The sequence below is a fragment of the Doryrhamphus excisus genome, chromosome 1, assembly GCF_030265055.1.
Source record: "Doryrhamphus excisus isolate RoL2022-K1 chromosome 1, RoL_Dexc_1.0, whole genome shotgun sequence".
NCBI lineage: Eukaryota > Metazoa > Chordata > Actinopteri > Syngnathiformes > Syngnathidae > Doryrhamphus > Doryrhamphus excisus.
Window position 1 is genome coordinate 28,342,940 of NC_080466.1, and position 25,608 is coordinate 28,368,547.

At 40.4% G+C, this 25,608-nt stretch overlaps 2 protein-coding genes across 3 annotated transcripts; both read right to left on the reverse strand.

Annotated features, from left to right (window-relative positions):
• Nucleotides 1-177: 177 nt before the first annotated feature.
• sptlc2b (serine palmitoyltransferase, long chain base subunit 2b) lies at nt 178-17,660 on the reverse strand. The gene is made up of 12 exons (XM_058087208.1): nt 17,389-17,660; nt 14,247-14,444; nt 13,864-14,018; nt 11,870-12,018; nt 10,327-10,451; nt 8,477-8,570; nt 8,279-8,384; nt 6,514-6,733; nt 6,260-6,386; nt 4,360-4,495; nt 2,649-2,778; nt 178-1,922 (listed from the first exon to the last, which is right to left on the reverse strand). The coding sequence occupies exons 1-12, from the start codon at nt 17,530-17,532 to the stop codon at nt 1,815-1,817; spliced, it is 1,692 nt and encodes a 563-aa protein (XP_057943191.1). The 5' UTR covers nt 17,533-17,660; the 3' UTR covers nt 178-1,814.
• Nucleotides 17,661-20,300: 2,640 nt separating this feature from the next.
• snw1 (SNW domain containing 1) lies at nt 20,301-25,190 on the reverse strand. Of its 2 annotated transcripts, XR_009129594.1 has the most exons (15): nt 25,089-25,190; nt 24,610-24,763; nt 24,354-24,515; nt 24,145-24,240; nt 23,894-24,000; nt 23,331-23,435; nt 23,117-23,186; nt 22,948-23,013; nt 22,728-22,844; nt 22,467-22,608; nt 22,240-22,342; nt 22,054-22,171; nt 21,782-21,945; nt 20,849-21,106; nt 20,301-20,690 (listed from the first exon to the last, which is right to left on the reverse strand). XR_009129594.1 is itself a non-coding variant. In XM_058070718.1 (14 exons), exons 1-14 carry the CDS (start codon nt 25,100-25,102, stop codon nt 20,914-20,916), a joined length of 1,611 nt encoding a protein of 536 aa, XP_057926701.1. In that variant the 5' UTR covers nt 25,103-25,190; the 3' UTR covers nt 20,756-20,913. The 2 variants fall into 2 exon arrangements, 1 of the variants encoding a protein (XP_057926701.1); XM_058070718.1 differs by lacking the exon at nt 20,301-20,690 and having other exon boundaries at nt 20,756-21,106.
• Nucleotides 25,191-25,608: the final 418 nt, after the last annotated feature.

Here is a 25,608-nt window from a genome sequence, read left to right on the forward strand (position 1 = left end):
TGGAAGGTTCACATGCAAACATTAAAGTGAACCAGTTATTCTGCTTTTATATTCATATCGGACCTGATCTTGTTCTGCGTGTGAAAACACCCTTAATGAAACATTTTCATACAACAAAACATTTAGTAAAAGTGCTTCTAAATGTACTTTTTGGTGACACCAGAAAGTATTCTAGAATTTGATACAAAGAAAGCGTTTTAATCTGTTTAGAACAGCTGGAGCAACACGTACACATCATGGCTTTACAATCTGCAGTCTGAGAACACTTTAAAAGTGAACGGAAGTACAGTGGCATATGTAACCGATAAGTTCAGGTAACACGTAGGATAAGTGGAAAAACATCACAATGAAGCGGTTGTGTGTATTTTATCAGTAAGGTCATTTGTGTATTTGAGGGGAAACTTAACGTTTGAGCTGCAATGGCAGATTCCAGTAACATTCTTGGTACATGACTTGAAGGAAATGCATTACAGAGTGGTTATTCATGCCATTTTGCGGGTGACCAATCACGATATCACAATGAGACCAGTTGATTTACAGTCGAATAAGGACGCATTGCGGTAGTTGAAAAATCGAAACCTGTGTGACGAGCGACCGGAATGCTGACACTGGCAGATGAAGCCCTGCCTGCTAACTAGCTTGAGTGAACTCCAATTCTTATTAATAAATTAATGAGACATTAAAAAAAACACTAACAAACACACAAAAGCAGAATGTTCCACAAGTATTTTTTTTTTTTTTAACAGTGCAGCGAAAGCGATTTGGAATGCCATCCTAAAAAAAAAAAACAAAAAAAAAAATCACATTTGGTGGCGTATGGAAAAAAAACTGCATATTTCAGTGACTACATCATCTGTGCATTTACAATGCCTGTCAGTAGTGTGATGCACTGAAGTTACTATAAGACATATGAAACAAAGAATTAAAATTTTGCACGTCCAACCGGGAATGCGTGCAAAGCTGCCGTTGGGATAACCGTTCCATTATGCACACACACACACACACAGAGACAGTTTAAATAATAAATACAACTGTATATCGGATACGCCGTATCGTCATACATACAGTTCAAACGTACAAGACGGAAGCACGAGAAAATCGAGAGGACGATGGAGGGCAGGTGTAAACAGTAAATAAGGCTGCAAAATATCTCTAGAAAAGAAGCGGTAAAAAATATCCTGTAAGTCTTTCTCCCCCGATCCCGCCCCACACAACTCGGGGCTAATCTTTTTGGAACTTTACAATTGAAGAGAAAAAGTAGAAAATAGATCTATACATATATTTTTGCTTTGGTCAGGGGTAGTAATATTCTACACTGTTCAAGTACAAGTGATTCTCCAGGTGAGGGTAGTGTGGTAAATATATACGGATAACACGCGTAATGTTACTCCTGTGGGCGCTTATCTGTGAAAAATATTATTTACATATATCTGTTTTGACTTTTATGTAAGTGCACAACTAATGTCTTATGGCGTATTGGCTCTAGATTTTTATTTTATTTATTTATTTTTTGCTGCGACTATTGCACGGATAACATGTACAGTTGATGTGCTCACGGGAATAAAAAAGCTTAGGTCTGGTCGGAAAAGAAAGCGTCTAAACGTAAAAAATACAGGCACAAAAAGACGCATATTGTTGGTCTTCACCTCCTATCGGTGAGCGGGGTCGATTCCCAGAATGTTTTCAAGGTGAAGGTCACTGAGGTTTGAAGTGTGATATTTAAAAGAGGTATGGAGGAGTGGTGTGGTCTGTTACTAAGAGTATGCGGATGGATTTGGGAAGGGGCGGGGAATGGACATTTACACTCAAGGGCTTCAGTCCTGAAGTTGGCTTTCCTCAGATGTCCACCTGATGGAGGGAGGAGACTGCCTGGAGTACTTAAGCTGCAAAAGGTCGCCCACTTCATTCATGGCCTCTAATACCTGGCGAGACATCACAGGGAATGTTATCATTCCGACTGCAAGAGTCAGTAAAAAAATGCATGCTGATAAAAAAAAAAAAAAACGCCACATGGACGGTAAAATGACAAGAATAAACAAGAGCGAAGTGACAACCCTTAATCGCATTTGAGCATAAAAGCAAAAAGGTGACTAGAACAGAAAAACTCCTGCACTTCTTTCCACAGTGAATGCATCACAGCATTGCAACACCGCAAAGCACCTGGAAACAATTTTACCTTCCCCCTGACCTTTTTTCCCCCCACCGATTCCATGGCTCAAGGAACAGTGAGGGCTGGGTTTTCCAAAAAGGGAAAAAAGCGGCTCCTGGAAGTCCTCTACAAAGGCTTTCTGATGCCCTTTAAATGGACTTTTACAAATGGTGTTGACATGCTCTGCAGTGAGATGAATGAAGTGCCTTTGGAGAGACACAGCATCTCGTATAAAAGCCTCACTGTAATACCGACAGACAGCTTCCAAGCGCTATTAAAATATAAGGGCAAACTGGGAGTCCTTATTATTATTCAACACGCTCACTCCGACACACAGACGTCCATCAGCGTGAAGCAGGGAGATTTAGTTGATTAAAAACAACATTTCACTGTGTTGTAAGAAACTGCAGATGATAATAATAATAATAATAATAATAACGAAAGGCATTTGGATTTGAAGCCTGCTGCTGACAGTGGCTGACTTCGGTGAAGGACTTACTGTGTCGAGCATTTCCCGGGTGTGAGCAGCCGAAATGCAGAAACGTGCTCGGGATTCGATGATGGGAGTTGCCGGGAAGCCGACGACGACTGTGCCGATGTTTCGCCTCAACATCTCTCGACCAAACGCCCTAAAAAAAAAAAGCAACAACAATAGGGCATTAAGATCAGTTCAGCATCTCTTATCACTATCATAATTTCATATAATCATTTATTAAATATATCAAACCTCAGTTATCAATTGCATTTTCAATTAAACATAAACAATTATGGGTGTACCAACAAAACATGTTGTCAAAGCATCTTCCTGCTGGAAAATGTTGAGTGAATTGATGTGCGACATAGTTGTCAAAGCATCTTCCTGCTGGAAAGTATTGAGTGAAAATACTGAGTGAATTGATGTGCGACATGGCCCTCTGCTGGATTCATAACTCCAGCACCCTTTCCCCCTCCTGTAGATAGTGCCATCAAACCATTTTCTATTTAACATGTTGTCAGAACATCTTCCTGCTGGAAAATGTTGACTGAATTAACTCGGGACAGAACCCTCTGGTGGATAGTTCCAGCACCCTTTTCCTCTCATCCTATAGATAGTGCCATCAAACAATTTTCTACGTAACATGTTGTCAAAACATCTTCCTGCTGGAAAATGTTGAGTGAATTGATGTGCGACATAGTCTTCTGCTGGATTCATAACTCCAGCACCCTTGCCCCCCTCCTGTAAATAGTGCCATCAAACCATTTTCTATTTAACATGTTGTCAGAACATCTTCTTGCTGGAAAATGTTGACTGAATTAACTCGGGACAGAACCCTCTGGTGGATAGTTCCAGCACCCTTTTCCTCTCCTCCTGCAGATAGTGCCATCAAAAATGTTCTATGTGACATGTTGTCAAAACCTCTTCCTGCTGGAAAATGTTGAGTGAATTGATGTGCGACATAGCCTTCTGCTGGATTCATAACTCCAGCACCCTTGCCCCCCTCCTGTAGATAGTGCCATCAAACCATTTTCTATTTAACATGTTGTCAGAACATCTTCCTGCTGGAAAATGTTGACTGAATTAACTCGGGACAGAACCCTCTGGTGGATAGTTCCAGCACCCTTTTCCTCTCCTCCTATAGATAGTGCCATCAAACAATTTTCTACGTAACATGTTGTCAAAACATCTTCCTGCTGGAAAATGTTGAGTGAATTGATGTGCGACATAGCCTTCTGCTGGATTCATAACTCCAGCACCCTTGCCCCCCTCCTGTGGATAGTGCCATCAAACCATTTTCTATTTAACATGTTGTCAGAACATCTTCCTGCTGGAAAATGTTGACTGAATTAACTCGGGACAGAACCCTCTGGTGGATAGTTCCAGCACCCTTTTCCTCTCCTCCTGTAGATAGTGCCATCAAAAATTTTCCATGTGACATGTTGTCAAAACCTCTTCCTGCTGGAAAATGTTGACTGAATTAACTCGGGACGAAACCCTGGGGTGGAAAAACATTACAATTTAAAGAGAAGCACACATAGGTAGAGATCTACCGGGCAAACCCCAAATAATGATTAGAATTTACCACAAAAATTTATTTATGCGATGGATCACATCCTTAAAACTGAAAGAGCAAAACAATTTAAGCACCAGCTGATGCAGCTCCAACTACCTTGGAATCCAAGCATGCATCGGAACACATACACAACTATACCATTAAAATGAAATCACGCACCCAATTTTAGCAGGCATGTACAGCATCACGGGTACGACTGGCGAGTCCTTGTTGCCATAGATGATGACGCCCATTTCACGAAGTTTCCTGCGGAAATAGGTGGTGTTCTCTGATAGCTGCTGGAGGCGGTCTGCACCTGGAAAACACAAGACATCAAACACGGTCAGATTTATCATCTCATCTAATCTAACGGAGCAATCAAAGTGCAACTTTTGGCTGTTGATGACTAGCGGAAGTCATTTTTTAGTCAGCCTTCAAATGTATCTGACAATCACAAACCAGCCCGAGTGTCGTCCGTCTCACAGCCACTTGCCTTTGAAGACAGCCAGGATTCATTAAGTCTGAGGTCAGTGGGGGTGAAACTAAACAGGCATCAATCCTCTCATGTCTGCCTGATGAACAACTGTGTGGATTCACCCAGTATCCTGGGCCGGTGCCTCCTGAGATAGCATCTTAGCCAAACAAATAACCATGTGCTACAACGTGCCAGCAGCAACATACATCTGACTGCTGATGGGAAAAAAAAACACGCATAACACAACTTCAAAGCACCAGGAGAAACAACCAAGTCTCAAATTATACTTTTTTTTTAACCAACTAAAGAATACATCATTGTACACTGAACTCAAAGAACTACTGGTAAAAAAAATTGTGTTTAGCATTCTTTCCATATCAGAGCTTCAAGCTTTGCTGTCTTATGTTCCATTCTTAGATATGATTGAACGTTGTCCGTTTTGATGCAAAGGAAACGTTAGCAGGAATCTACCACAACGACCTTGCATCCTTCATTTGTACTTTTAGTTTTCATTTTGATTAATTTCATTTGTCATTTTTACTTTTTATGTTCAAAGATTTGAAACAGGTGACAGGGCTGCAATCAATCAAGCTGTCATTGATATTCTTCCATGAGGAAAACTAGAGCTGAGGTGTGTTCACGGTTCATCTCATCTGGGTAGCATCAGACCTGATCTTGTCACGTAAATGCAGAGTTCGGTTCTACACCGGGGAAAAGTTGTTCAGGTGTTCAAATTAGCGATAATATTAATGCAAATAGAGCTTTGGTGTTGGAATAGTATCTGAAACGGCAAATTCGGGTGGAAAAAATGTAAATCGGTGCATCTCTAGTTGAGGGTGGTACAATGTTTGGAGCAAAGCGCAACAAATTTTTGGTGAATTTTTGCGTTGTGGTGTGACCAACAAGATCCACCTGATGGGAGAAAAACCTCGAGTGGCTTTGTTGTCTGTTCAGTTATTCTGAGGTGTTTCCATTGGGGTACTGCAAATGTGACGTAATCAGTACCTTAAAAAAATCAATCAATAAGAGAGAGAGAAAGAAACCCCACATTTAGTGTTTTGTTTATGTCTGTAGATGTAATAAAATGTGTTCGAACTCCCCTGATCACCAGGCCCAAATGCACCATGCTGCTGCGAGCCCAGCTTTGAAGGCCCACATGAGGAAAAACGCACATGTGCAAACTATAAATAAGTCCAAGGTAGTATAGTAGCACATCACAGCATTACATCAGTTTCAAATGTTATTGCCAAGAACTGTGCACTTCCCACTTTTACAGTATAAAATCACACAAAGCTAAACAATGTGTTATGATTCTCTTGCGCTATAATAGTTAGTGGTTTCTTTATTTATAGTCATTTGTATGTAACATATTGTGAAAATATAACAAATATGAATGAAGAAACTGGGCCAATCCGACATTCACATCAAGTGGTTTGTAATGATGGCAGTGATACATGATGGTAATCCTGACATCTAGTGGTCAAACGCAACATTACATTTGAATTGCGAAACTGACTCCAAAGGGCCTCAGAAACTTGGGTTGTTTTACATTACTTATTATTATTATTTACGTCTCCAGTCACTTTAAAGCAGTTTAACACCTACCTCTTGTGGTCCCATCCTCTCCCATGATGATCTTCATCGAGGTGATGATTTGCTGGGCCACAGGGGGGGGCATCGAGGTGGCGTAAAGGGCGCTGTGGGAGTGCTGCCGCAGATAATCGATGAGCTCCTGACAGGGAAAGGACCAACACATAACAGTTGACATTTTTTTTTCCTTCCCTGTTATTTTTTTTGCAGATAACTGCCCCTCCCCCTCTCAAAAAAAGTATGTATGGGTGCAGGGTTAGTTGACTAACCTTTTTGCCTCCGATGTAACCCCCGGCACTGCCAAAGCTCTTGGTGAACGTTCCCATCATGACGTCCACATCTGTGGGATCGAGGCCAAAGTAGTCCACCACTCCTTTACCGTGAGGCCCCAGAGCCCCAATACTGTGGGCCTCATCCAGGTACACGTACGCCTTGTAACGCTTCTTCAGGGCGATCACCTCTGGCAGGCGCACGATCGAACCCTCCATACTTCAGGGCGAGAAAGTGATAGTGAAAATTAAAATTTATTTTAAAATGTATTTTTAGGATATTACAAATACAGAAATCTTTGTTGTTGTTGTGTTTATATGCAAAGGCATGGTCGATTTTAGCCGTTTCCCTTAGAATACCTGGGAGAAGTCAGACTCCATTAATGTTGCATTAGTGCAAGGGCATTGATTAAGCCGGGTTGGCTGTTTTTGAGCACTATATTGATCCTCAATATTGATTACTTTTACAGTAAATACACTCCAAGGACAGTTGGAACAAGTCCAAGCTGCTTTAGATTGTATATTTTGATAAAATTCCAATTTGCTAAAAATGTTAACATATTTCTCAATATTTTATATTCAGATTCTGACCTGTTAGCACTGTTTTTTTTATAGGTGTATACATAAAGCGTCATAAATAGAGGGTGGGACAGTAGATCCCAGCCATGGCAAAATTGTGAAGACAGCGCCCTCTGCTGGATTAACAACTGTAGCACCCTCATTACAGATTGCACCATTAAACCACTTTCTATTATTCATTCATTCATTCATTTTCTACCGCTTATCCTCACGAGGGTCGCAGGGGGTGCTGGAGCCTATCCAAGCGGGGTACACCCTGGACTGGTGGCCAGCCAATCACAGGGCACATATAGACAAACAACCATTCACACTCACATTCATACCTATGGACAATTTGGAGTCGCTAATTAACCTAGCATGTTTTTGGAATGTGGGAGGAAACCGGAGTACCCGGAGAAAACCCACGCATGCACGGGGAGAACATGCAAACTCCACACAGAGATGGCCGAGGGTGGAATTGAACCCTGGTCTCCTAGCTGTAAGGTCTGTGCGCTAACCACACAACCGCCGTGCCGCCTAGATCCGGTCTCATTGGCTGTTACTACAATATCAATATGGATTCCTTTCTGTTCACATTGTACAGATTAGGAGAATCAAATTAAGATCTGGTTCACTTGGAAGTTTGATTAGGACTCAATACAATACCAATACAAGATTCTGTTCACATTGGACAGGTTAAGTGAATCAAATTCAGATCCAGTCCACTTCTGGTCTGATTGGGCTTTTATACAATAACACAAGTTAAAGTAAATAGAATTCACTTTCTGTTCACATTGCACCACATTGTCTTAAATTGAGATCCAGTCTCATTGGGTGTTAATATAATATCAAGGTTATGTCAATAAGGATTCCTTTCTGTTCACATTGTACAGATTAGGAGAATCAAATTAAGATCTGGTTCACTTTGAAGTTTGATTAGGACTCAATACAATACCAATACAAGGTTCTGTTCACATTGGACAGGTTAAGTGAATCAAATTAACATCTCATTTATTTCAGGTCTGGTTGGGCCTTAATCAATTAAATGGCAACATAATATATGATGATATGATATATAAGTTAAGTGAACAAAATTGAGATCCAATCCACTTCAGATCTGATTTGGCCTTAATACAATAACAAACCATCTGCTCACATATTTCTAGTAATCTCTCCATCTAGGTTTACACAAGATAATCAAGCATACCTGTAAATGCCCTCCACAATAATAAGAATTTTTCTCCAGGGCCGATGGGTCCTTGGCTGCCCGTGTACGATGGCGTCTCGGAGGAGTTTTTCCAGGCTTTGCATGTCTACAGTGAAAGAGAGTTGTTATGCATGCTGGCTGTTCTTTAAGTCCCGACTCTCTCAACAGTTATGGACGTGATTATTAAGCGTCACCTACTGTTATGCTTGAAGACTCGAATTGTAGAGCCAGAAAGACGGGCACCCAGCACCAGCGATGCATGATTCAGCTCGTCACTTAAGATAAGACAACCCTGTAAGAAAATGAATGCAAAAAATTACTATATTTAAAAGTAAATATATATTTAACCAACAAGTAGAAATACACTTCCTTTTATACTGTGATACATTCATGTCTACTGTGTTCTGTTACCATTACATATCAGTGTGAAGTGTTAACAGGTTTGAATACCAGGGACAGAATACATGTCTAACATTGCTGAAATAGTTTGCTTCGTTAAACTGGGCATAAATACAGTTGTGTTGAAGACATGCATGTCTTAACAGCTACAAACACCGTCAACACTACAAAGCACGAAAAACAAGACTTTCATTGGCAGCCTGCAACAAGTTTAAGCTGGATGCCACACCCCAGGGAGTATAAGAACATAAAATCATGGAAAGAATGATTAAACCTTGGGTTTCTTGTTCGTTTTAATGCCTGGCACAAGGAAAGATACATTTATTTGGACAAATACAATAATGACAACAAAAATAGATTGAATACGTTGAAGAAATACAATGCTGTAGCTATTGATGCAGGGTTTTGGTTATCAAAAAAATAATAATAATACACATGGAAAGTGCTAGATATCAGCTCTTAAATTAAACTAGCTATTTTGGTTATCATTATGATTCATTCATTCATTTTCTACCACTTATCCTCACAAGGGTCGCGGGGGTGCTGGAGCCTATCCCAGCTGTCTTCGGGCGAGAGGCGGAGTACACCCTGGACTGGTGGCCAGCCAATCACAGGGCACATTTAGACAAACAACCATTCACACTCACATTCATACCTATGGATAATTTGGAGTCGCTAATTAACCTAGCATGTTTTTGGAATGTGGGAGGAAACCGGAGTACCCAAAGAAAACCCACGCTGGAGCCTATCCCAGCTGTCTTCGAGCGAGAGGCGGGGTACACCCTGGACTGGTGGCCAGCCAATCAGAGGGCACATATAGACAAACAACCATTCACACTCACATTCATACCTATGGACAATTTGGAGTCGCCAATTAACCTAGCATGTTTTTGGAATGTGGGAGGGAACCGGAGTACCCGGAGAAAACCCACGCATGCACGGGGAGAACATGCAAACTCCACAATGAGATGGCGGAGGGTGGAATTGAACCCTAGTCTTATCATTATGATGATCGAATCATTTTTTCCATCGCTGTATATACGCTACAGCTGCAGGTCATGTGACAAAAGGTAGAAAAACATTAAATTAATAGTTATTATTATCACATTTACAATTTTGGGGTCTAAATTGAAAGTCAGAGCACTATATAAATATTTCTAGCAGGTGTTTTCCTTCGTGAACTCCTAAATTACGTAACATTAGCTGTCCCACAACACAAGCTAGCACTAAGAAAAGGAGAGGAAGTAATCCAAAAATGCAGCAACTTGATAAGTAAAGAATGTACGAGGCTCTTTGTCAATGACTACGTATGGCTCCTTTCACAAAATGTTCACCCTTCTACCAACTCTGGTCTCCATTTCCTGTTCAAACACTGCAAAACAGCATGTAAGTCCTGATATGATTGACTTTGCGGCAGCAATTTATCCAACAAAAGCAGCACAATGTTTTCAAACCTTTTGTCCTGGGAAGCCTTGGAACGGTGTGACCCGTTCAAGGTTGGCCGTGCATTTATAACCAAGAACAGGAAGGTACACTTTTGTCAGAACTCTATCTTAAAATTACAGTAAAGGCACAATGCGGTTCACCAGGAGGAATATCACACCCGGTGGAGAACAAAAGAATAAAGGGAAGAGAATGAAATTCCATACCTTTCCGGTCAGAGCAGGAATGTTCATGGAATTAGTAGCAAAGCCCATTCCGAAAGCCATAGCAGACTCCACGCCAAGGAACCTGGCTATTAACTGCTCCATCTCTTCATGGATGTCCAGGTTTCCTAGAAAGGACAAAATATTAATGTGGTGAAAGAGCTGAGTCCTGAACAATAAATAACATGTTCCAGCTGTATGCTAGCATAATATACATATTTATTTTTGTTGTTCTTATTTAGTTGCAATGAGACGATATCTATCCCCTCATATAGTGTCACAGTATGAGCTGCTACTTTTTTCTCATGTTGTGAATCCTGCGGCTAATTCATCGACGTCATTCCCATGATGCTTAGAGGCCAGCTTCAGGAAATACTAACGTGGATGCTAACATCACGTTTTAAATTCTTATGCAGCGATCATGTTTTAATCTGACAAAGCCTAAGTAGGTTTGATCAAGTTTAGAAATACTACAGCTTCTGCTTGGACTGCCTGGACCGCCAACTGTCCACTATCACCAACGGGTTTCGAAAGACTGTGTGACCGTCGAGAGAGACTGACAAGGTGTGTGATGAAGGAATTATGAGGCTGTTCAACTGTGAATAAGAGGACGACTTTAGTGGTTTAGGTTAGGTTAGGATGAAGACGACGATGAATATGCAATGTTTTGCACTGTTTGAATTTTTTTTTATTATTATTTATTAATTATTATTCTGTGTCCTAAATGTACCCATGTTACAATGTGGACACATCACAAATAAAACTTGCCGCTATCTGCTCACCCTCACTTACATTCACATTATAATGATCTGCCCCTGAGCTGAATGGGGTGTTGTTACAACTCCGTCCAGTAGATGGCATTGGAAGACCAACAACTTGAACAAGGGTCATCAAACAGAAAGTCAGTCTTATTCTAAAAAAGTTAACGGCACAACACTAACAGGTAAGTCAACACACAACAATGAACTAGCATTCTATGTGGGTGACAATTAACTATGTTTACATGCAGTCAGTATTTGGGTTAAGATATTAATATTAATATTGTGCGGGCCCTTTAAGGCGGGCCCTTTAAGGCGGGCCCTTTAAGGCGGGCCCCTTAAGGCGGGCCCCTTAAGGCGGGCCCCTTAAGGCTGGCCCCTTACGGCTGGCCCTTTAAGGCTGGCCCTTTAAGGCTGGCCCTTTAAGGCTGGCCCCTTAAGGCTGGCCCCTTAAGGCTGGCCTTTTAAGGATGGCCTTTTAAGGCGGGCCCTTTAAGGCTGGCCCTTTAAGGCTGGCCCTTTATGCACAAAATGAAACCAACAGCTTTAAGTTAATAATTTTGTGTTCTGTTGTCATTTCTGTTGTCAAAGATCATTTCTGACAAAAAAAACAAAAAGAGCTTTGTCTAGCTGTCTACACACAGTTGTGTACCAGTTGTATGTCACGGCCAATTATGCAAATTAGAAGATGCACCAGCTTAAAAATAAAAGCCTCAACACCTTAGCAGTGTACTCATTTATCAGCAATACGATACCAAAAGTAAAATATCCGTGTCTGATTCTCTTACCCAATTCACAGCGAGTGCTGCCCACTCCCACGCCATACTTGTGTGTGACCTCAACGGCAGCATCAGCACAAGGGCCAGTGTTCTCCGCAAAGCCCAGATAATTGTACGAGCCCATGTTGATGACGTCCTTCACCACTTTGCCCGTGTGCCTGAAAGGAGACAAGAACAATGAGATTCAGGGGCGGAGGACAACAGCCTCTGGTCGAGGTAAAATAATTAACTTCAGTATGTGGGGGTCGTTGCTGTGCAAACATTTCCTGCTCAGCACTGTCCTTTAAATGCCCCCGTCACCCAGCAGCGTGGTGTTACGCAAGAGTTTATCTCAAGGAAACTCAGGTTAAGCACAGAAGAGCAATAAGACATATTTGACACATTCCAATCTGGCTAAATATAAGGTGGATACAGTGAACACACCCTGATAAAAAACACAATAAATCAATTCCAAATTTGGGGGAATGTATTTTTCAATGTGTTCCTTGTTACCGATAATTCTAAACACAGTACAGTGAATCATGGTGGAATCTTACTTTTATTACTAAACACCTTTGTATATGGTTCAATTTAATATAGGTTACTAGCTATACTATTTATACAATACTATTTTTTTCTGAAAGCCATGTTGTGTTATTGTGTAAATACAATAAATAAAATATGATTATTTCCTTTCAAGCACAAGGTGTGTTTTATTTTTTTATTTATATTAATTTTTAATTATTTATTTTACACTCTACACTTTTAGGTGATTTTTTTTTAAATTATTTTTACACTACACGACTAAGTAATTTTTACTTATTTTTTCTTTTTTACACTACACCTTTAAGTCATTTTATTTATTTTTTTTGTACACTAAAGTTATAAGTCACTTTTTTCCCCATTTGTGTACTTTTAATGTGTAATTTAATGTGTAATTTTGTGTAATTTCTTTGAAGTCAAACCAAGCAATGTTATCTTTTGAAATATTAATACATATAATTACATGTCCAAAGTGCATTTTAGAAACATTTATTAAGGCATTTTTTCAAGAAAACGAGGAAGAGCATAATTGATTCTAAACACAGTACAGTGAATCATAGTGGAATCTTACTTTTATTACTAAACACCTTTGTATATGGTTCAATTTAATATATGTTACTAGCTAATTTATACAATACTATTTTTTTTCTGAAAGCCATGTCGTGTTATTGTGTAAATACAAAAAATACTAAAGATTATTGTGTTTACATAACACAAGCACAAGGTGTGTGTTTTTTAAGGTCCTTTTAAAAAATATATTTATTTTACACTCTACACTTTTAGGTGATTTTTTAAATTATTTTTACACAACACTTTTTTTCACACTTTTTTTTTCAAACCAAGCAATCATATCTTGAAATATGAATACATATAATTACATGTTCAAAGTGCATTTTAGAAGAATTTATTAAGGCATTTTTTCAACAAAACGAGGAAGAACATAATTGATTATTCAGATAATGCATAAATTAAAATTAAATACCAAAATTGCACCAAATAGGACCACAATGTCTCATTTCTGACACACTTTTGGGTCTTGACCACCAGTTGAGAACCACTGCTTTAAATGTATACATTTGTTACTTGTCATTGAATAACATGGGAACGTGTCTCTATAGTTTTTTGTTGCCATGATTTACTACAGTAACCTTACATATGAATCCACTGTGTGATATGGTTGTGATTACAGCTAACTTTAATGTCCACTTTAATTCATTCATTCATTCATTCATTTTCTACTGGTGGCCAGCCAATCACAGGGCACATATAGACAAACAACCATTCACACTCACATTCATACCTATGGACAATTTGGAGTGGCTAATTAACCTAGCATGTTTTTGGAATGTGGGAGGAAACCGGAGTACCCGGAGAAAACCCGGGGAGAACATGCAAACTCCACACAGAGATGGTCCACTTTAATATTTAACTTTAATATTTAATACTTTAATATTGAATATTTAACTCTAATATTTACTTACTGAAAGGTCCAGTTGTAGTCAGGGGAAACCCGCTCCACCAGATCCATCTTTGCCCCAGGAACACTACAGATGGGACGGTTCCAGTTGTCTCTGATGCGCATGTATAGGTTCCGGGTGTAAAAGTTCTCAAAGTCTTGATACAACGGGACAAAGTCCTATAAAGGAAATATTAATTAGGTATTAATTAGGGTGTGCAATGGTGACAGAATGGACCGCAGATGGTGGCGGAATCAAATAAAATCTCATTAATTTGAATCACATTTTTAGTGATGTCTTTACTCATGAACCGTCACAAACACGGAAACTATTCCTGAAACATTTAGCGGGAACACAAAGATCTGCGGGACTCGCTTTGCTTCTCCGGAGTTTAAATATTTACAAACCTTCTGCTCCTCTCGCTCGCGAGCCATGCTGCACTTCCCAATGTTCCAGTGGCGGAGGAAGTCCCGGAGGTAGCCAAATATGGTGAGGATGCCGTAGCCCACGTAGGTAAGCACAGCCACGAGTAGAGGAGTCTGCTCAAACGATTCCACAAAGGGCCTCTTGTACAGGCTTGAGTTGTTGTGTGCGCCATGTTGGTTCTGGGGGACAAAACAGGCATTATCATTTATAACTGAAAATGGAAAACAACAATGATGTTTTGGTGTCTCGTTTGCACGACGACGGAGCTATGGAATGATACTGTAATTGAGAATTTTGTGGAATTTGCAAAATCATGTCAGTCTCAATTAGTTTGTTGTGCAAAGCAGGGGTCCCCAACAACCCCGCCGGGGCCGAATAATTTAAAAACTATATCAAACTTTGTGTAAATGCATATCAATTTACATAATACAAGCTATTATTTTCGAGTGGTTAGCACGCAGACCTCACAGCTAGGAGACCAGGGTTCAATTCCACACTTGGCCATCTCTGTGTGGAGTTTGCATGTTCTCCCCGTGCATGCGTGGGTTTTCTCCGGGTACTCCGGTTTCCTCCCACATTCCAAAAAAACATGCTAGGTTAATTGGCGACTCCAAATTGTCCATAGGTATGAATGTGAGTGTGAATGGTTGTTTGTCTATATGTGCCCTGTGATTGGCTGGCGACCAGTCCAGGGTGTACCCCGCCTCTCGCCCCCAAGACAGCTGGGATAGGCTCCAGCACCCCCTGCGACCCTTGTGAGGAAAAAGCGGTAGAAAATGAATGAATGAATAATATCCAATTAAAAATCCCACATTTTTTGCATGTTGCTGTTGAGCGATGATCCATTCTAACTGGTTTGACGGTCCTTGAATGCACCATAGTGCTTGTGCGAACTTTCTCCCATGCTGCACTACATTATTCTGCTCAATTTGACACTTCAGTTTAAAAATGCCCGATTATGTCACAGTCAAAGCAGCACTTTGAATCCTCAAAAAAACGACACAACAAACTATTCATATTAAGTGGAACACAGCTTTGTACGACGACTTAGTACTCCCAAAACCTAGAACCAACCTGGCTATGAGTCCACTCCTTACAAAAATGTACCCTGCAGCTTAGCAGCACCTCTCATGTGATCAGTCATGCCTCTCGCCAATAAATACCTCAGAGGCAGGAAACGCCGCACAGTGTAAGCATCTAAAGCCACTTGGACGTGACATTCCCTCCGATGAAAGACGCAGGAAAAGCTTTTTGGCATACTGATGTCCTGCAAGATGTAAGACACTTAGAAGCACCCATCAAATACATTTCGTTAAGCCTGTGCGCCATTCTGACAAAACAAAAGGCCTTCCTGTTTTCTCTTCCATGTGATACGTTTTCTTATGCCACCAAACAAGATCATAAACATGTTTTTGATGTCACATTTTGCAGCTTAACTCAAAAAATGCACCAAGGCTGATGCAATATTAAAAACTTGATGCCCTTATTTTACTTTTAGCAGGACTAAGTAAGCATAAATGGTAATGGTTTAATTTCATTTGAACATGCATCAGATTACAATTGAATGCATCCCATAATCATCAAATAGAAGACATGAAAAGATGGTTGTAACATTTTTCCTGTCATGCGGCTAACTAAGACTAAGCTAAGTTCTCCGTATGATGAGGTGCAGTTCTACAGGACTGCAAATGACAATAAGAAAAACATATTGTATGAAAACATAATGTATTCCTGTCTGACAGTAGAGTGAATAGAAAACTGAGCTTCTACTATCGAGGCATACTTGGAGGCGGATCTAAAACTTTGACTTATGAATGTACATAACCACGGATATCCCCTATTTTACTGTGGAATGTAAGCCCTTTGATTCCAAAATACTATCACAATTCAGTCATCCTATTGTGCAAAAACTACAAATGCAACACTAACACATGGAAAGCATGCATGTTCAGTCAGCCAACCACCACAAAACTGCATTTTCTATTCCACTGTGGAAGGGACCACACCCATGACAGCATAGAGACATTCCTCTCCTGTTTAAGTGTCATGTGGAAGCAGGCCCGCTCTGCTCTGCTCTCCTTGGAGACACACACCAGGAACACAGGCCCGGGGTTGTCATCTTCTTCTCATTAGCCAAGGTAAACAGAGACCGGTCTGACTTCATAAGACACTCACAGGCAAAAACAACAAGGTGTTAAATTACACTCAGCTTTCCCTACAACCCTGGCCCATCAGGTGGCATGGGGGCCATTGTTACTACACAATTAAAAAGACTGAACTGTGCTTGGCGACACTTTAATTCAACAAAAATGCTCACCAGGAACAGTTTTAACAAGCTTTAATATTAGCAACAACTATTATAAAGCCATCGGACGACTATGCATGGTATGGTTTAGTCCATTTGGACAAGAAATGCAAACATGCATGGACAAACAGGACAATATAATAAAATAATTTATAATTAATTAATAAAATAAGAGTTAAATTAGCGCCATGCATTGTGTAAATGCAACCACATTATATAACAAATACCATACCATATTCAAACGCTGACAATAGATAATGGGATGCACGTACTTCCGGTCTTTGGACTACAAGTGCGCTAGCTAAACTCGACTAATCAATTGAATATAACATTAGATTAAACATTACGATGTAAATGTTGGCAATGGCAAGTGAATCTAGGCAAAGACACAATATAATTTATGTATCTTGTTTATTTTACGTGGAACTAGTTGACAAGAAGACGCATTTGAAGACCATTATATGGGTGGGTTTGTTGACATGTATGTATGAAGGCAAACATGAGCTTTAATGTCTACAACGAGAGAAAATGTTGATAAAAATGAATGCGTCATCTTGTCAAATGGAGTTTTCAATTAGTATTAGTATTATAATAATTTTTTATTTCTACATATTTGACGGTGCCCAACAGTCAGTCAGGTGACGTATGTCTGACGCAGCAACCGCTCATATGGTTTAAGTCCAAATAAACTAATACAGCAAAAAAAAAAGCTATCTGGAGATTTAAAAATTGTGTAAAAGATGTACGGGAGAAATTTAGTTCACAAATTTGAAACGGTTCCGGGACCATCCTCTGGTTGACGTGCGGGCGGGCCTCACCTTCTCCCCGGGGCGACGGTACTTCTGCGGCTGTTGAAACAGGCAGTGGTTCTTCACGAAGCCATTTTTGCTCGTTTTTTGGCCACTCGATGTACGGCGACAGACGTCTCCGTTGAGCAGTTTGTTCGCGGAGCTTTCCGTCATCGCTGTAGGGATCGCTGTGGCAGGGAAGTATCACAAATTCAAGTAGCCCAAGTTGGGTGCGGATAATCGGGAAGTCATGTATGAACTCCGAGAAACCGTCGATTCTACGCCCACTGCGCTGAGTCTGCATGAGAACGCCGGAAATACACGCCCCCTGACGAGCTGTCATTGGCTAATGCAGGTGGTCATTCACAAAGATCGTATATTCAAGTTAGAGTGAGTTCTTCTCGCAAATTATACACCAAACCCACGGAAGAAGATATTAATATATATCTCGAGTGGGGATTTTTATATCTTTGTCAAATGTCACCAGTCACCAAATTATGTCGCCCTAAAACCCTTCCCATGGAAATAACTCATAATAACCTTTGGTCAGGCGTCAACCTAATACCATGTCTGTGACGCAACTTCTCACCTGAGTAGGTGTGCTGCATCATTAGTGGTCAAGGTTATATCTGAAGTGAGTCACCGGAAGGATTTGATATGTGTGGAGTGGTGTAACTGGCACTGCATGGAATATTAGTTGTTTATTACCTGTACTTTTACTTAAGTATACTTTAAGGTTTTGCATCTTGCTACATTTTAAGTGTTATTACAGTTTTATTTCCTAAAATACTAACTTAAACAATCCAGTTTATGCTTCTAGCTTTCCTCTTTATATTTGTTTATATTCATTTTGTTCCAGTGACGCTGTGCAGGTATTAAATGTCCCCGAAGTTGCACATCCTTGCGCCTAGATGGCACTATTGAGCCACATAAAGGTAGCCTCTTAATTTACCTGCAGGGTTTCTGTTGCTTGCAAGCACTGATGTGCAGCCCAGTGTTTTAAAGTGTGACATCCATGATTAAGACATTGACGATAACATCAAATGATTTGATTCTTTAATCAATTTCTGAGTTTTTTTCCTTTTTTTTGTTTCATCCCAAGGTTGTAACCTTGGGTGTGGAGTAATGAAACATCAGCTCTTAAAGCTCTTGCCAATGAGCAGAGAAGCACTTAAGCTCCTGTCCATTCCAAAGCAGATAAAGGCGATAAGAAAGCAGCTTTAATAGGATCACCGCAAGGGTTACAAGCAAAGAGGATGATCAGTACTCATGGATGCAGCCACTGCATGTATACTGTGTATGTTGGCCTGGAGGCCATTCTGATAAAACTGTAAAATATACAAATATATTCAGTTTATTAACATTGAATCCTATATCGTGAAAATTCATTGATTGTGGTTAGGTTTGTAATGAGGGAAGACTAAATGCGGTATCTATTAAATATTCATTTGACGCTTTTAAGGTTCAGGGTCATGGGAACTCCTGAAATCAAATTTACTGATGCGCACCGGTTTATCGATTTGAACCTGAACTTCAAAGCACACTCCACAGCTCTTTCCCCAGAATAAAGACGCCGGCTAAGGCGTCCATCACTTCCTGTCACTGCAAATCCCACAGCGGTTGACGTGCACTCCCACTAACAGTTGGTCGGGCCCCTGTCGCCGCCGACGCCATTCGGCCGCGAGGCTTCATTCTGACTGACACCACCATTAGGAATGGTTACGCCTGTCTAAGTCTTCCTGGCATAATAGATTATCCACCCAAGAAAGATGCGGCGAGGCAGATGAGGTCGCATATAGAGTGGCAGACAGACTATTTTCCAGTGAGCAGTCGACTCTAACTCTCCGCGGCTGGAATAATGAGTGAATCCTGGCCTGAATATGCATGGGTGAGGAACTAATGGTGAAGAAGGGATGGCGGATGCTCAGGTGCATGTGTTGCATGTCAGTAAGATGGATTTCACCCACACGCTTTGCGGTCTGGTTCATTATATTCACACAATGAAATGCAGACAGTGTATATAAACATAATCATATATTCATTCCGCAAAATATAGTGGTGGGGAAAAAAAAAAGCTTCACATGCCACCTGAGCATCCCATTGTAGCCGAGGTGCAGCACAATATGTGCAACATTTACACAGAAGGACACACAAAAGCAAATGTTGGAAAGCCATTATCCACACTTTCAAGGATGCTTTACAGTAAGTTTGTCTGGAAGCATGACGCCTTCTTAGTGCAAAGCAGTCAGCCAATAGGAAGCCAATATATGTGCTCTGCACGCACTCCTCCCAAAGTGGTCTGATGTAGTTTCACCACGCTTGAATGAATTTGTTCACCAGGTTTCACAATAGATCAACCCTGCAGTGAGCACATTTTTGACTTCTCACACGAGAAGGCAAAAGTATGGACGAGAATATGGTGGTGTTAAGGTAGACTTTTTTTTGCTCACTTTTTGTAAACATTGCACACATACAGATTTCAGTCCTGTGGGAGCAGATTTGTTTAATATGGGTTGGATATTTACAATGCTTATTTCACACATTCGGTAAAACAGCAATACAACCCATAATGCAAATGCAGTGCATCCATATCATCGATGGCACCAAACAGATGGAGTGACTGCAAGGTTAATTGTTGCTTTTTATCTGAAGCCAGTCCACAAAGAAGTGAAAAATATCTGTATGAATGTCATATTTTTGGCGGCTTTTGTTCAAACGTGAAGCATAGTATTTGACTCAGCATTTTTCAATTTGCTAAGGGAATGGCTGTTTCAAACTACAGTGCGTAATTTGTATAATTTGCTATTGGAAATGCTGGAAATTACATTTTCTTAAAGTAATGCAACTTAAGATGACCATTCTAATATATGCACATTATGTGACACAATGAAAGCTCTGATGCTCCCATGCGTCCTGTACTGCTCACCCATACGACGACCACACGCTATTTGGAATTTATTGTACTGCTGTACAAGATTCAAAAAGATGCTTTGTGTTTGTGTCATCCTGATACACACACCCGTCAAGAAATACTGCACCAACACATACAGAGGCCTCTTAAATTGTACACAATTTAAAGTAAAGTGAAATTGAACTAAAATCTACACATTTCCATGGCATTGGCTGCACTGTATATCTGGTCATTAGCGGATTTCACTCATATCTCATACGTGTAACATTTTAATTAAGGTTAGAAATGAGACAGATGATAAATATGAGTAAATGGTTGCTTATCTATATGTACCCTGCGATTGGCTGCCAACCAGTCCAGGATGTACCCCATCTCTCGCCAAAAGGTCAACTGGGATAGGCTCCGGCATACCTCTGTGATCCTTGTGAGGATAAGCGGCATGGAACATGGATGGATGAGATAGATGAATAAGGTTGTTGGGGCAAACAAAGACATTAAAAGTGTAAAGCTCACAATTTCTCACACTGGCTAACATAAAAGGAAAAAGATCCCTATAGACATTTGAGTGGAACGTAACACCTGAGGATTCCGCACGTTGAAGTGTAGACAACCTCCCCCGTCTTCCAGCGAGCCACAAGGTGGCCTCACTCCTTCCGGCGCTTCTTGTCGTGGTAGTCGTCCTTGGAGCGGCTGCTGGTGGATGGTCTCTTTGAGCCGCCGTGCTGCTTGGCCTCCTCCAAGAATTTATCCAGACCGAAGGGATCCACCTCGAACTGGACAGGCCCATCTCGCCTCTGCCCGTGGTCAGCACCAGAGAACTCTTTGTCAGGAACAAATCTGAAAACAAGACGAGCAAAGGGAAATCAGACTTGTGTACTCTTGCCGGGACATTATTCTGGTCATGCATGATTTGAACAACATAAACAGTGATTCCCATGCATGTGTCATGGCTGGTTATGCAAATTAGTCGATGTAGTCTACCCTGCAATTGCAACCAGCCACCACTGATAGATTGCAGTGCTGTGAGTAACACTTCAGTCAGCGCAATTTTGTCGTTTTCTTCAGGTTTTTCCAAGAAAATTTCAAGTCCACAATACAATCAAGTTTTTATTCCCCTCTAAGCCAGTTTCTGCCTTTCTTCGGCTTATCATCACATTAAACCATACTCAGCTAACCTCATCCGATAAAGCTCTTCCTTCAAATAAATGAAAATAAAGTTTCCTTATTTATGCAAGATTCAGATTACGTGCTGTACAGTTCCATATTAGCTTCAGTGGGACATAAATGAAACGCCATTTCTATGTATTCATTTAAATGGAAGCATAGCAGTACGGTCAAGATTATATTAGCGATATGTAAGGTTGGGGACTAATTAGGATTGATAGTAAACATTTTGACTATCCTGAATGTCGTCAATGAAAAAAATAATCATCCAGCAAAAAATGTTATCATGACAGGCCTAAACACAGCAGTGCATGATAATACTAGCAGAACACAAGTGTTTCAAAGTACCGGTTGTTGCGCATGAGTGTGTCAAAGTCATCGGCGTAGGCGTCCTTGTCGATGCTCTTGCTGGGCCTGTAGATGTTTGATGCCATGTCTCTGCCACTGCGGAAAGGCTGGTCGTAGACATTGTACGTCTCGTCCTCACCCCCGGCAAAGCCACTATCCATTCCCTGAGACGAGAAAGGTAGGCGGCTTTAAAGGAAGACTTGAAAATGTAATACAGCTAATTCTTGAAGGCAGAGCATTGATATCTAAAAAGGCAGACATGGTACACTCACTTTACTCTGATTGAATAGTCGCTGGTCATACTGGGCCTCATTGGTGGTGCGAGGGTTGGGCATTCCCAGAGCGATGAGCTCGCTAATGTCTCGGTCCTGGTCTCTCTGCAACTTGGACCTGAAAGAAACAGTTGTGGGTCTCAACACAACCATCCCAGCTGACTTGGTGTCAAGTTTGCTCTGCACCTCTTATCAGGAGCGGCTCTGGAAATGTTCCTGTCGTGTTGTCTCTCTTTCCTTCGGTCATGGCGGATCTCGTCACGCTCCCTGGCCTCACCGTCATCACCACCTGACGGGTGAGGAGGAGAAAATGATGAGAGAAACATTGATTGTAAGTATAAAGGGATTATGAAAAAATAAACACCCTGTCTCACTGTGCATGTATATTTGTTGATATACAGTACATGTCTCACCTTTGTCGCCGTGGCTTTTAATTCCTGCTCTGCGATCACGAGCCATTTGGGCCAACTCCCTGAGTTTCTCCTCTTTCTTTTCTTTCTCCTTCTGGGCCATCTTCTTTTCCACTTGGGCCCTCATCTCCACCGCCTCTCTGGCCTAAAGACGCAAATCACATGTATGTATTTTATACTCTGATTTAAAAAAAAAAAATACTTGTGGGAGAAACAGATAAATAACCAGGATTTAATTCTTTCTCCACAAATGGGGAGGAGCACCTTTCTATCAGCGATGTAGAGCGCCTCAGCGAGCTTGGCAAAGTTTTCATTGATGTGAACCGTTTGCAGTCCCCTTCCATCAGCGGCCAAACGCTTGTCAAGAGGGATGGTGTAACCCTGAAAGACAAGAATCATTAGTCTAAAAGAGGCAGGGGGGGGCCGATATAAATAATACTGATATGAGAGGTCAAATAAACGATTAAAAGAGGATTTCAATTACCTTTGCATTCTTCCAGTTGGAAATGCAAGGGGGAATCTTCCACTCCTGCTGTTCCTTCACGGTCATCTATAACAAAATGTGCGCGAGTTAATAGGACCAGACGACGATATAAATCCATATGTTTGTCAATGTAGAAGTACAATAAACTAATTTGTCAACGCATTAGTACCTTTCTGCTTGGAGAATGCATAACTGGTGCCGGCGGTGAAGGAGGTCCACGAGGAATTTTCTTGTTGATTCTGAATGCATAAAATATAGTTTAGTCTTAAATGTTGCCTCCGCAAAAAAAAAAACAACTAAAAATACAATATCCATGCATGATTTAAACATCTTGTTAAAATAAATAAAAATATGGTTATCGTGTTTAGGACATGCTAACTTACTTGAAACGTGGTGGCTCCATCGGGTCTTTCTGCATTTCCACCATGCGGATGACTCTCTGTTTGGCCCCGGAGTTGAACGCCACACCTTGCTGGGAGGGAGTGTATCTGGTGGAGAGACGTGTATATATGAGTTTACCTCATGTGAAATTATTTTTCACGTTTTTATAATTTTATTCTCTCCAAAAATAGTCTGTTTGTCCCACCACAAAAAACATCTCATGCACCCTCAGTGGGTGACAGAATAGCATTAAATCTACCGTATAAATATACAACCTAATGATGTGATATCAATGCAAGTTTGTTTAGCCCTGGCTGCACTAGCTTCTTACAGCCAACTTGAAAAAAATTGGGCTCAAACAGGTTTGTATACACTATGATCAAGCAGTATGGAAGCACAGTTGCAACATACTGCAGTCCTTAACTATTTACAATTTCTGACTAATGTTTGTGGGAAAATTATTTTATTATTTTATTATTTTTATTTTATTTAAATTATTTTTCCCACACAAAGTTCCCAAATGACTTTGCTATGACAGAAATACATAAAATTGCCTAGCAGATACCTGATGTACTGTGCTGGGGCCAGTTTGTCTGCTGCTCTCACAGGCATGGCTGCAGCAATCTTTTGTGACACCTGCTTGCTCAGGGCAGCACGAGTCTTTTCAGTCAGCTACAAAAGACACATTAGAAAGTGAAATCAGTGGTCCGGACCTTTGGAAAAAAAAACTGTATCATGGGCATAGTTTGGTCATTTTGTGCACACACAATACATTAAGATGACCAAAATCACATAAATAATAAGGTACAATCTTACCTCCTGTATGGCTTCCTCATCAGGCTTCTGTAGTTCTGGTGTGTCCTCATTCATAACTTCTTTAGGAAGTAGATCTGTATACTTACTGAAGACCACCTGGCAAAATTAAAAGGCAGAAAAATAATTAATGCTGATATTTGTGAATATACATCCAAAGCATTTATAAGTGCATATTTGTGAGTGTTTTAGTTTGCAATTAGACTCCATACCTTGTCCTTGCTCTGTCCTTGTCTTGCAATGGCATCATATTTCACCTTCCCTTCAGCATCCACCTGCATGGTCAGCGCATTGGAGGTTTTTTTCTGCCTGCCCATCTCCAGAGGAAACTGTGCCACATGAATCTCAGGAAAAGCGCCTCCATCTCCAAAGTCCTGTGGATGTGCAATATTTTACAGATTTTATTCAGAAGTAAGCAACATTTGAAGTAAATCCAGCCAAGTACTGTAGTTATTTGCATGGCCCTACCTCCTGGACACGAGGTACAAATCCAGTTCTGTGTCCATAAGGCGGTGGTTCTCTCCGGGACGCAACCAAAGCGGTGGAGTAGGACCTCTGGGCACGAAGTCTATCCTCCGCCTCAAGCTGGTCTTGTGAGAGCTGGGTGGGCGCCGGTAAAAAGCTGGACAAAAAAACATCAATTTTATCCTCGGAAATAAGTACACATGCTAATCAAACTAGCAAGCCTTCGTCGTGGTGGCGTTTCTAATTGAAACATTGAACAAGTAAACTGCTAGTTTGTCGTAAACGTGAAGGCCTGGTGCTATGCTAGTTTAGCTTGTTAGCCTAGCTCCACATAATAGTACATAATTACGGCTAATGCTGGTTAGCTGTAATGGCGCCGTCATATCTTCCGCGAATCCCTTGTCCGACACAACGCAGTTTTAACAACTTGTATTGAAAATATCCTCAATTAACTACACAAAGAACGTTGCTACGGCGCTTACCTCGTTAGCGACATTTTTTCCTCCTTTCCAACGCACTTCCGCTTTCTTCTTCTTTGAAAGGTAATGTCAGCTTTCACTGTTGCTTGGCGGTTGTCAAATAACGTTTCGTGCGCATTACCGCCACCTTTTGAGCTGGAGTGGGAATAGATATTATGTTCACTGATATTATTAATTATTGACTAGGCCGTTCACTTCAATGTAATAATAATAATAATAATAATAATAATAATAATAATAATAATAATAATAATAATAATAATAATAATAATAATAATAATAATAATAATAATAATAATAATAATAATAATAATAATAATAATAATAATAATAATAATAATAACAATAATAACAACAATAATAATAATTTAAAAAATAATAAAAATAATAAAAATAATATGCAACACGAGCAAAAAAACAACTTGTGGTATAACGGTCCCTTTTTCCCTTTTCGTTGTTCACTGATATTATTCATTATTGACTAGGCTGTTCACTTCAATTTAATAATAATAATGAAAATAAT